The sequence below is a fragment of the Triturus cristatus genome, chromosome 3_2 (assembly GCF_964204655.1).
Source record: "Triturus cristatus chromosome 3_2, aTriCri1.1, whole genome shotgun sequence".
In the NCBI taxonomy this organism is placed as follows: domain Eukaryota; kingdom Metazoa; phylum Chordata; class Amphibia; order Caudata; family Salamandridae; genus Triturus; species Triturus cristatus.
In genome coordinates, this window is record NC_140584.1 from 20,389,501 (window position 1) to 20,402,701 (window position 13,201).

Sequence of the window (13,201 nt, forward strand, 5' to 3'; positions counted from 1 at the left end):
TATTGAAAAAGTCTCCATTATTTATTCTGTGTATCTCTCTGAGACTAAGTGAACACGTTTGACTGAGCGAAAAGTACTTTCCCTTTTCCACGATCCCTGAAGGATCAAGGGTTGTCACGTTTAATAGTTGCCAGAGACTATCCGCTCCTTGGTAAAGTTAGGGGTTTATGGCGGCACTGTGAGCTAGCTGGTCTAAAGACTAACATATCCTTTGGGGATGTTTGGAATCAGTCTGGACACCAATCCCTTAGTTTATGTGATCTAAACGCGCAGATCCTATGTATTATTAGGAACTACATGACACTAGGACTGCACCAACAAGCCGGGAGGAGTGTCTTACCACTATTGCACTTGGAATCTCTGGTTACTTAATGCTTATAATGCCTGAGATATGAAATGTGACACTCGAGGTTCCAATGAAACTCCTAGGTTGTACTGCTTGTATACCACTGCCTAAAAATTCTATAAAGTTTATTGAAGGAAAACAAACAAGCCGGGAGGAGGTACAGCCAATATCCACAGACACCATACAGTGCATAACCACTGACATCACCACCCAATTGAACTTAGCTCCGCTAGGACGACAAGACAACCATCAGAGGCACCCTCGCATACCGATATCCTGGCCTGTGCTCCAGCTTCTGCAACACCATCGCAGACTTCATTGCACCCCTAGGCTCAGACTCCAGACTCATCTTTCTCGAGGGCCTAAATGTTCACATCGACAAACCCAATGACATCAACACCGCACACCTCGGAATGACCGAGATGTACATGAACCTAAACACACTGCAGGTCAGATTCTGGACCCTATTTTCACCTCCAGCAACCACGTAAAATACAGCCACGTCACAGAATTCCCATGGACCGACTGCTCCATCGTCCACTTCAGCATCTCCAGCCCCCGCACCATCACCTTCAAGATGATCAGCTTCACCCGGAGGTGGAACAAAATCACAGAGAACAACTGGACGGACACCCTCGACATCTCCGACCCCACCACTTCAACCAACCTTGCACAGGGAGTAAAGAACTTTAATACCTGGATTACCAACTGTGCAGACAGCATCGTCCCCATGAAGAGGAACATCCATAGAAAATGCTACATAAAGACCTGCTGGTACACCCAAGAACTAAGAACAGTGAAACAAGACAGCAAACAGCTGGAGAGGAGATGGCATGGCAGCAAGAACTGCTCCGACAGGGCAGCCATCAAGACCTCCCTCAACCTCTACAACTGCATGCTGAGGGCAACAAAGAAGACAGCCCTAGTCACAAGCATTGAAGCAAGCGCCTACAACACCAAGGAACTTTTCAACATCGTTCTAGAATTCTCCAACCTGGCTGCCAGCGTAAACAACATCACACCTTCCAAGAAGCTTTGTGACTGTCTCTCCGACCCCTTCCACAACAAGATCGCAACCATATACAGAAACTTCAAACCCATACCTATGGACTTCCTCGACAGATACGCCACCACTCCAACTGACACAAACCACAGACTGACCACCTCGAACCTCCTCTCCACCCAGGACACCGCCTCCACTATTAAATCCATCCACTTGGGAGCTCCCACAGACCAATGCCTGCATCACATCTTCAACCTTGAAATCGTTAAGACTAGCCAGGAACTCACTACCCTGCACAACACCTTTATCACCACCGCAACATTTCCCGACACCTGGAGACACGTCAAAGTCAGAAGCCCTACTCAAAAAACCCTATGCTGACCCCAGCGAACTCAAAACTACTGACCAATCTCCCTGCTCCTATTTCCAGTGAAGGTACTGAAAACGATCATCAACAAGCAACTCATGACAGACCTGGAGCAGAACCAGCTACTCAACTCCTCCCAATCTGGGTTCCGCAGAAATCACAGCACCAAAACCGTCCTGTTCGTAACAACAGACGACATTCAAACCCTCCTCGACTGAGGAGAAACAGTAGCTCTGATCCTCCTCGACCTCTCAGCAGCCATCAACACAGTATCCCACCACACACTGATTGAAAGACTCCACATCACCATCCGAGGGGTGTGCCCAGATGGATCACCTCCTTTCTCACCGGAAGAACCCAGAGGATCTATATCCAACCTTTCACCTCCGACCCCACGGAGGTCATCTGCGAAGTCCCCTTGGGCCCATCCCTTAGCTTCATGCCCTTTAACGCATATATGACCCCGTCGGCCAACATCGTCAGAACCAACCGTCTCAACATAATTTCCTATGCAGAGGACATTCAAATCATCTTCTCACTCATCGACGACCCCACCACCACCAGAACCAACTCCCACAGATCCATGAGAAGCATCGCTGACTGAATGAAGAACAACTGCATGTAGCTGAACACAGAGAAGACGGAAGCACTGATCTTCGGCAGCAGCAGCAACACATGGAACGACTCCTGGTGGCCATCAGACCTAGGAACCACAACCACTCCCTCAGCTCATAACAGAAACCTTGAAATTATCAATGATAACAAGCTCACCATGAAATGACAGATTGTCCTCTACCTGCTTCCTCACTCTACACCTTCTACATAAGATCTTCAAGTGGTTACCCCTAAACAGGCCCTCATCACCAGCCTACTGGACTACGGTATCTCTGTCTACGTAGGAATTGCTACAAACCTCTTATAGACACTTCAGACAATACAGGACACAGCAGTCAGACTCATCCTTTAATTTCCCTGGGAGACCCACAAAACACCCCACCTCACGCAACTCCACTAGCTCCCCGTACAGAAGATATGCCAATTCAAGCTGCTGGCCCACACATACAAGGCCCTACCCAACCAAAGACCCGCCTACATGGACCACCGCCTGAACTTCCATCAACCATCGCAAGCACTATCCTCCACCCCCTCTCACTTGGTCATACTCCCTGGAGCTACCAAAGCAGAAGTGGAGGACACTCCTTCTCCCATATCACAGCAAAGACCTAAAACAGCCTCCCCAGGCAACTCCAGACCATCACCTCACTTCCGGAATTCCGCATGGCCCTTAAGACCTGGTTGTTTGAATAAGTCTCCAAGCGTCCGGAAACCCTATTGGGTGTTTAGCCGCACTCTATAAATCCTGATTGATTGATTGACCTACGTAGCCCTTTAAATATATCTCAGGTGCGCCATTGCAGAGCAAGTGTGAGCAGTTTTAAACTCCCATTTCAAACTGGCAAAATAAACCTTTTGCCAGGCCCAAGTCTTCCTTTTTAATACAAATAAGTAAGGTAAGTAGGGTAAGCCATAGACAGCCCAGAGGGCAGGGTGCAATATATTGAAAAAGCAGGATTTGTACTTAAGTTTACGTGTCCTGGAAGTGGAAAACTCTCAAAGTCCTTTTTCATTACTGCAAGGATAACACTGGGATTACCTTATAACATTTTCTAGGTTTAATTTCCAAATGGGAAGATATAACCAATTCAAGTTTGTCTGTCTGTCTCTAGAATACTTAATTAAAATCCTAACTTATGGAGACTTCGGATTTTAAATTACAATTCTGAAAATGCTACTTTTAGAAAGTTAACCATTAAATGTAATGGGGCAACCCTGTGTCCCTCATAACCTTGGTTATAGTTGACTAGGACTACAATGTGTTCTGTTGGTTTATTCAATTGCTAAGTCTAGATGACAATACATCAAAGACAATCAATAAAATAGAATTACTCTATTTTGAAGTAGAAGTATAAGTCAAAACACACCAAACACAAGACATACTTAATATGAATTATATTTACATATCATTTTAATGTATCATGTAATATACGGCTGTTACATAATTAAATCACAGGACAAATAACATGAATCTAAGGACTGATAAGACTTAAATTGTGACAATATTCAATACATATTTACAAGAAATTACAAATAAAAAACATCAAGACATAAATAATACATAGAAATGTGTCCTATTTCAACATATGTGGTTCAACTTCCACCCTTTTTAAACCTTGGCATTGACTTAGAAGGTGAAGTGACTAAGGACGTGGATTTGTTTAAGCGTCGACGTTTCGACCCAGTATGTGTGTGTTAATGCATGAACATCAACAACATGCTATTCATGACTGGATAGATGGAAGTGGTTTTCCAACATTCAACTTGCTTTCCACGTAATAACAGATTCCACTTCATCAATATATCAAACTCTTAACTGCATTTTTAACGTCTCATAGATGCTTTCAACTTGTTTGCATACCATTTGGGCTATTGTCAGCAGCCACTGCATTCAATGTACTAACTTTTGACAGACCATAAAGTGGTAATTCTCTTTCAGGGCGATATTGTTGCTATCGGGAGAAACAGACAAGAATGCGATCTGAGACTCAGATAAGTATTTAAAGTGGCACATAACAAGGGTCTTACTGTTGAATTTAAGAAGTGTACATTTGTCTTGAAGTCAGTTATCTATTTAGCACATGAAATAAGTGAGAAAGATGTATTACCAAATAGAACTAATCAAAGCTATCAGAACAATCCCTTACCCTACTTCGAAGGTCGATGTTAGTTTTTTCTTGTACTGTCGGGGATTTACGTTAAATTTTTACAGGATTTCGCAACTAAAACATCTGAGATTAGATAGTTATGACATCTGCACAGCTTTTCCCTTTAGGGCTTTGATCCTTGTATTCAGGGGCATCTTAAGGATTTTGGGGCCCTGTTCGGAACAGCTTTAAACTTATGATCCAATTTCAACTCTTTCATGCCCTCTTTAGCCAGGTCACTGACAGTACACAAGCACACTCCTCCAAATTCTAAATGTGTTTACATCTAATATTCAGGTATAGTGACCTGTGTTTTCAATATTGTAACACGGCAGGGGATCTCTCATACTATTGGAAATAATCACTGTGATATCTTCCCATTTCTCATTTGTGAGGTCCTGTTTTGATCTAAAAGAAACTTTTTTTATGGATGTTGTATGAAACAAACACAACATTTCTCTGCAAAATGTCTGCAATTGACTCTCACATATTTCCCACATGAAACATAAATTAAAAGAAAACGGTATTTAAAATAACCTGTTTAAGAATATCAGTGCAAGACTCTGAAGAACAGATCTTGCTCTAGCAGGAGGCCCCATGAAAGGCTGAGGACCTGGGCCAAAGCCCACTATGCCCATGTCTTAAAACGTCTCTACTCGTATTAGAACTATCTTTACTACAGATGTTAGTAGGAAAGGTTTAGGTGTAGTATATTCTTAAATAGCAAGGAAAGGCCAAGAATGAACTATCTGCTTTGCACCTTACTCTCCCACTAAGGGAAACATCCCACTGAAAGAAAGGTGAAAGGGTGTGTGGGAGGTATGGGTAAATTCAGACTGCATGTCTGGGAGTTAGAATTTCCTATCCACAAAGACCACAAACCTCTCACTAAAATACTAACAACTGCAGGAATGTAGAAAGCTACTCCAAGTTTAGTGAGAATGCAATTGAGGTTGCTAGATTACAATTATAAAGTACAATACTTACCAGAAGCCAAAAATAAGGTGGAAGATTTTCTAAGCAGTGTTCTCATAATTATTAAAGAACAAACTCTCGATATACAGGAAGGTTTTACTGTAGCAGTAGTGGGTAACAATACTGTGGAGGCTAGATCCAAAGAACAATGCAGAGAAGGGTATGATTCAGACCAAGTGTTGTATTTAGTTTAGAAACATATAACTAGTAATTGGCCTGAAGTGTGAAGAACTTTTGGGAGTTTAAAGATGAATTATCTTGGGAAGCTGATGGGATCTTAAATGAGAGGGAACAGAGTTATATCACCCCAAAACAATTGCAAGAGAATATTTTAGAAGTTAATCATGAAGGTCACATCGGAATAATTAAGAACAAAAAGAGAGTTAAGTCACAATATTAGTGGCCTGGAATAGATAAAGAGACTGAATAAACTGTGGGAAATTGCATGGAATACTGCAACACTAACAAGACACTAATCACTTTTAGACCTCCCCTGTGTCCTTTAAAATGCCCAGATGGGCCACGGGGAACTATAGATATTTTGGGCCCCATTTTAGATCAGAAAGTAGTAGAACAATATGGTACAGTCTTGTTAGAGTTGTATTCTAAGTGGTCAGAATTCATGCCAATGATATTGTTAGACTTTTGGATGAAACATTTCAACGTGACGGTATGCCAAAATCACTTCTCAGTGACAACAGACCTCAATTTGTGTCAGGGCTACTTCAAAGTTTTGTGTCCAGGAATAATAATATGTGAAGGCACACATCTCTTTACCACTCAGCTGGCAATAGTGATGTTGAATATTTTTAAGAGGGTCTTGATGTGGAGTATCCAAATTGCAATTCAAAGCAGTAAACAATGGGAACTTGAATTCAAAAAAGTTGTTGTGTGCATACAACATCACACCCAGTGGGCAGGGTTCAGTCCCTTTAAAGTCCTAAAAGGAGAGAACATTTTACCAAGGACAACCTTGTGTGATTGAAGAGTAAAACAAAAAGTACTATGCCAGTTGAAACGATTAAGACGATAAATACAGCTTAGGTGCATTATAAAGAATATTATGATCGGAAGCACGGAGTACAAGGTGTAAAGTTGGTAGTCAGAGACAGGCTCTGGGTGAATAAATAAGGGAGGAAGAGGAAAGGTAGCAGTAAATTTACTCGTCCTTCCTAAGTGTTGAGGTTATTCACTAATTCGGCTAGGCTGAGCGTCGGTAAGGTTTGGCACTTTGGAAAGATTGCTCAATGCAACAGAATGTTAGATTTCACCAATACAGTGATCAACAATTATAAAACCAAGGGGTAGTTGATGGATGTAGGTAATACTGATGGTCTGAGTCAAAACTCCAGGGAGTATTTAGAGCCATTTGGTAGTGGACCTACTTCAAGGACTGCTACTACCCTTAGAGCTGAAATAGCTAACATGAAGAAAGTCAAGAAATGTGCAACCAAAAGGAAGAGAAAACTGGTGCATGTACCCAGGATATTTTAAACTTTTATCACAGATTGATGTGTTTTCCAACAAGAGTTTCATTTACTTATTGCTTTATACTAAAAAGTATAAGAAATTATACTTACCATGGCCAATACTTGCTTCGCTTATGTTATATATTAGAAGGTTATTCTTGAATGTTTCCTCATTACGGTTATAAGTTTTCCTTATTACTGCCATTATTTTAGTTAAAGAGAGGAAATTAGTTATATTCGAAGATGAAGTTATTGCATTACATAGATGACAGTTTGAAGTGACAATAAATTTGAAAGCAGCTTTGTGCAGTTGGGGTAATTGCTCTGTGTGTGAATAAAAATTCAAGCAGAAAAGGGAGTCTGGCCTTATCACAGGGCTACCTCAATTATAAGTTGATAGACTTGTAAAGGTGTTTTGTTGTGCAGGAAGGGGTTAGTAGTGCTGTAGATTTGTGGTCATGTTGATTTTAATAGATGGATGGTGGATCAGACACACTGAAGTGAATCAATGAAGACTGGTGGATCTGTAGTAACTCTTAAACAATTGAAGTTGATACTTTAAAGCTCCGGCAGCTGTGTGTTGGGTAACAGTTTAGTGGAAGTGATTGATTGCAGCTGCATGTATAATGGAAGTATTTTGAGAGTTCAAGACGCTTGCAGAATGACTTGAAGGGGAAATCTGTGGAGAACCTGCAAAGCTGAGGAAGCACTGAGAAAGGCTGTCATATGAAGGGATAATTTGAAGGGTGTAGTTGCGGTTAACAGTATGTGTTGTTGCTGTCATACAGGGAGTTGAAGAAATGTTTCAGTGGGTAGCCTAGTGTTATTGTGCCTGGTGCAGAAATGAAGCTGAATCCTCAAAGAAAAATATTTAAATATCAGTAGTTCCAACCTAAACTTTTATCTGGACAAAGTTGATGATACAAGGATTAGCAATTTGGATCACATTAAAATATGCTAGGTAAGGCACTTTGACACACTGTTCTATCTACTGTATGCTGCAGTAACAACTTTGATGAAAAACCTTCAGACTGTACCTCTGGACTGTCCTTCACGGAGTCGGAACGGGGAAGCTCTGAGAGCTGTGAGAAGCGCCGGTCATAAATACACAGGTGGAGGTGTTTGTCGAGTACTCGGAAATCTTCATAACTCCGCTTGACAATCCAGCTCCTGCCCTGTATCAGGAAAGAGAAAGCAATAACAGTTTCATCAAAATTTAATGCGCACCAAAAGTATTCTGACACTGATAAACGATGCATGGTTAGTGAACTATGTTGAATGTCTGAGTAACCACATTTAAATACAAAGAACAAGAACATCTGGGGACCAAGAAAATAATGCTGGATTCACAAAGTCCCATCACAAGAGGAACGCCATTTTACACGTAACTCTTCTTATCCCCTCCAGATACTGCCAGCCCTACTTATTATAGTTATTTATATAGTTATTCTCTTGGGAGGGGAGGTGTTAGAGTGCTGCTCAGATAACAGCAAAAATATCAAGTAACATAATTCAAAATAAAAATACGAGAGAATTGAAAAGGAGACATTGGTTTAGTGGAATAAGATTACTTTGTAAAAAAAAAAAAAAAAAGTAAGAAACACCTTTGGAGGAAAAACAAGGGTTATGTAACAAGCTGGTTCCTGAATAGCATTTTTTTGTTTTTTTAATGGAACTGGACAAGGTTTTCCTAAGGATCGCAGGTCTTTAGAGAGCATTCCACAGACAGTGAGCAGTCACTGAGATGGATATGGCTGAAGCAGAGTTAAAGTTGAAACTTTTAAATTATAGGTGAAGTACTTTTAGTTCTGAGCTTTTTTTATAACACCAAATATATTTCTGGTCGCTTGGAGGTAAGCAGATTGATGAATCTGAGGATACTGACCAGTTCGGGGCATTGGTGAAACAGTAGGGAAGGGGGGACCTTGCTTACCTTGAGAAACACTAAGACTGTGATGAAGACAGAGTGGGGCTTACCCTGTGCTGAGCGCTCGAGGTAGCAGAAGGGCTTGTAGTCTCCCTCAGTCAACGGGCAAAGTGTGCGGGGTCTATGGTGAATAATGTGCCCATACTTTTGTAATTTCCCAAAAACAGCTTTGCTTCCCAAGGTGCTTGTTGCCTGAAAGAAATGTAAATGTGTGCAATTTGTTTTTCAACCTTAATTGATGGAGTCATTTGAGGTTTCATGGGTGCAAGGATGTATTCTTTTTGAGAAGTAATGCAAAGGCATTACAAACTATGTTCTAGAGTGGGTTCTCTTACTTTTCACTTACAAAAGTGTTTGCACTGGGTACAGTCAGCTTGCTTATTGCTAAATATATATTTTTTAAAGCACTGGTCTTATCTTAAAAAATATTTTTATAGCATCCCATGTTTTACTTAGTGTAATGGTATTTTAAAATAATGACTTGCATATTAACAGTGCTTTCTGTTACATGTTAGGGCCTCGTAGCACTATATATACACATTCACTATCAATTCAATATCACTATTCCCCACTGCACCCACCAGGATTTAGGGTCTCATGTACAAAGGGTTTTAGTGTTCGCAAACACACTGATTCAGTGAATCCCCCCCCCTTTTTTTTTTAAATACACTTATCCCACTTAACAATTCAAAAAAGTTTACCAGTATTGCTAAACGGGCTTAGAAAACCATTAGGAATCGCTAATTAGCATCCCTTCCAAATACCAATTCCTTATGCTATGTATTAATGTGTTCTGATCGAAATCCTATTGCAGAGCATTAATATATTATCTCAAAGGAGGTGGTCAGCCATTCACAAACGGGAAAGGCCCTTAGCCTTTTCTAATGTTGAGTAAATCATTTTCTAGGATTTGGCACTGGTCAGTGGTCACAGAGCCACTGCCTACTCCTAAAAAAGGTTTGTATAACTTTTAATTTCGTTTTTCTAAACATATCAGGTTCTCCTTTAAGGAAAATGAGCTGCATTTAAAAATAATTGCTTTATTAAAATATGGTGGCCTGCTGACCCCAGTAGGCCAACATCGCTGTGATTGTGGCTAATCATACTGAGCTGCAATTTGTAATCTACCTCATGAAAACTGATGAGGTAGGTCGAACTGTGATTCACTACAATTCTAAATTTTAATTTTAGTACATAGTTTGGTTCGTAAAATACCAATGCATTTAGTAGAAACCAATTTATTGCTATGTATGGGGCATCTCTATGGGTATTTGCAACAACATGTGAATTTGGGATTTCACAGATCAGCTGATTAGGGATCAGTTAGTCACTATATGCTTTAATAAAATGAATTCAGGAATGTCTGTTGACCTATCTCTTGAAGATATTTTATTTATGAGTTTTTTATAGCAAAAACATGATCCGAAGGTATCAGAGCGCTTTACAGGGTAAGCACAAGAACAATAACAAGAGGTACCTAGAGATTAGATAAAAACTATATAGTAACAGTAAAAGGAGTAAACAGTATATAGTGGGATATGTAAAAAGAATTAGCTAGAAGTATCCGAGTTACATAATGCATAATGCGTTAGTAAAAATACACAGCAAACTTATAAAAAAGAAGAATCCAATAGACAGTAGGACATGGGAACGCATCAGTTCTGAGGTAGTTGAGATAGGGAGATAGATGTAAGAAAGGGGAGAGTAGATGTATAGATATTCACTGATGTAGAGAAAAAACATGGCATCTTAGTGCTTATGTTCATGACAACTTAGTGCTGAATAGAGGAAGCGCAATAGCATGAGATACATAGAGAGTAGATAAAAATATATAGGAACAGGAAAAACGAGTAAACAAAATACAGTGGGAAATATAAACAGAATATCAGCAGGTACCGGAGTTACATATAGTGTAAATAAAATACACAGCAACAGTAAATCAAAGAATACGATAGACAGTGTACACAGGTTCTGAGGTAGTTGTGGTAGGGGGGGAGCACTGATGGAGAGAGTAGACGGAAAGCTTTCCCCAAGGTAGTGCTGCATAGATTAGCGGACAGAAGGAGGTCAGGGTCTAGACAGGGAACATGGGCACGGCCAAGTCCTCAGCGAGAGAGAAATTTGTAGGGTAGACACTTCTTTCCTGAAGAGGGACGTGAATGGGTTGCATCTGATCTAAGAAGGGAGAGAGGTTCAAATATTTGGGGCCATTCCAGAGAAGGATTTGTTGCAGGTTTTATTTTACTTGAATTTTTGTGGCTTGAGAAGTAAGGAGCTCGTACTTCTAGAGGATCTGTTTCCACCAAAAAGGTTCAGTTCTGGGATAGGTAGGAATGGGTATTACGGTGCAGTGCTTTATGAGTGATGGAACTGTATCCTGGGCTCGAATGGTAGCCAATTCAAAGCTCGAAGGTCAGGGGTGCTGTAATCACTTTTTTTTAGATCCTGTGATGAGCCTAGCTGCTGCATTAAGTGTAGCCTGCAAAGGAGTAAGTGAGGTTTTCGGGAGGCCCACAAATGTAGCGCTACTGTAGTCCAGTTTTGAAAGCACAAGCGCATGAGTTGCAGTTGTGAGGTCAGTTGCGAGAAGGGAAGATTTTAGTTTCCTAAGGATATTCAGCTGATGGTTAGCTCCTCTAGTGATGGTGCTTTTGTGTTTTTGCATACAGAGGTCTTTGTCTAAAGTGATACCTAGGGATTTGGCAGATTCAACGATATGTGGGGTGCAGTTCACAAGGCGGAGAGAAGGGGAAGGCAGCCATTGATGGTAGAGGTGGTAGTGGGAGGTGTGATTAGTAAGAATTCCATTTTAAGGGCGTTGTGTTTGAGGCGATTTAGAGTCAGCCATGGTTGTGTTAATGTTAGGGTGTTATTGTGGGTGTGGTTGTTGATGTTGTCTAGGGAGATTATTCTCCACTAGAGTTGCGTATCGTCAGCATACATATGTTTGGAGATGTGGGAGCATTTGAGGATATCGGTTAGGGGCTCCATGCAGAGGTTGAACAATGTCGGGGAGAGGATTGAGCCTTGGGAATCCCCAGCGATAGAGGAGCCTGCTCGGATAGAGCGCGATTAATTAGGACACGCTGCGACCTGTTGTATAGAAAGGAGGAGAACCATCTTAGCACCGTGCCAGAGAGGTCCATCCTGTGTTCTAGAAGGTAGAGTAGGGTAGCATGGTTGATGGTGTCAAAGGGTTCTGACAGATCCAGTAGGATCAAGAGGCAAGGTTTATTCAGATCAAGCTACTGAAGGGCGTCGTCGACAATCTGGACCATGGCAGTTTCGGTGCGGTGACATTATCGGAAGCCAAACTGGCAAAGGTCTAGGAGTTGGAACTGTTCAATATGATTATGGAGCTTTAAGTTCACACATTTTTCTAGGATGTTGGAGATTGGGTGGTAGTTTTTGGGGTCAGAGTTTTTTGTTTTTAGGACAATGGTAACCTGACCAAGTTTAAAGCAGTCAGATAGGTAGCCTTGAGTGAGAGAGGCATTGATTACATTAGCAAACACAAGGAGATGATGGACGGGGCCCTGAAACATTTCAGACACTCACCCCCAGTCACAGATCTGGGTATTATCCATCATCGTTCTTTAGGGCACTTCGGACAGGTTTCGGGGTAACACCCCTCATCAGCCAGGCTAGCCTGAATCCAGTGGCAAAGTGAGCAAGGGACCCACATCTGGGCATACCCTGCCAACTTAGGGCAAACAAGGAGATGATGGACGGAGCGCTGAAACTTTTCAGACACTCACCCCCAGTCAGAGATCTTGGTTGAATTCATCATCGTTCTTTAAGCCACTTTGCCCCCCAATTCAAACCCAGCCATATGCAAATCAGTCTTGCCCCTGTTCCTCATAGGAACAGTCCAGCTTGAACTGCCAAGCCTGGACCTGAAAAAAGCATCCTGCGACTAGTTTCTGGGTAACACCCCTCATCAGCCAGGCTAGCTTGAATCCAGTGGTAAAGTGCCACTGGATCGTTTGCATTGATTATCTCAGTCCACAGTGTGAGTAGGAGGTGAATGAATTAATTTAGGAGTTTGGAGGGGATCAATAAAGTGGTTAGAATATTTCAAGGTGGTCAAAAGATTTAAAGTGCATATCTCATTGAGGGTTATGAAGCTGAACATGGGGGTGTCATTTTTGGGGGAGATGAGGTGGTTATATGAGCAAGCTACATGGTCCATTGTATAGGGGTGAAGCAGGGGATTGGGTGGAAGAAGATTGAGAGTGGTCTGTATGTTGTTAGTGATTAACAATGTTTTCTCAGTAAAAAAGGAGGCAAAGGTTTCACAGTTAAGGGGTGCTTCGTAGTTTGTGGAAGTAGGATCGCTTTTGCAGGTAGAT

At 41.4% G+C, this 13,201-nt stretch overlaps 1 protein-coding gene across 1 annotated transcript in view; it reads right to left on the minus strand.

Moving 5' to 3' along the window:
• ARHGAP32 (Rho GTPase activating protein 32) overlaps nt 1–13,201 on the minus strand; it is a 1,461,643-nt gene that overhangs the window by 626,651 nt on the left and 821,791 nt on the right. Inside the window, exon 6 of the mRNA XM_085647194.1 lies at nt 7,960–8,097. Coding sequence (XP_085503320.1) covers nt 7,960–8,097 — 138 coding nt within the window. The remainder of the gene's footprint in view (nt 1–7,959; nt 8,098–13,201) is intronic.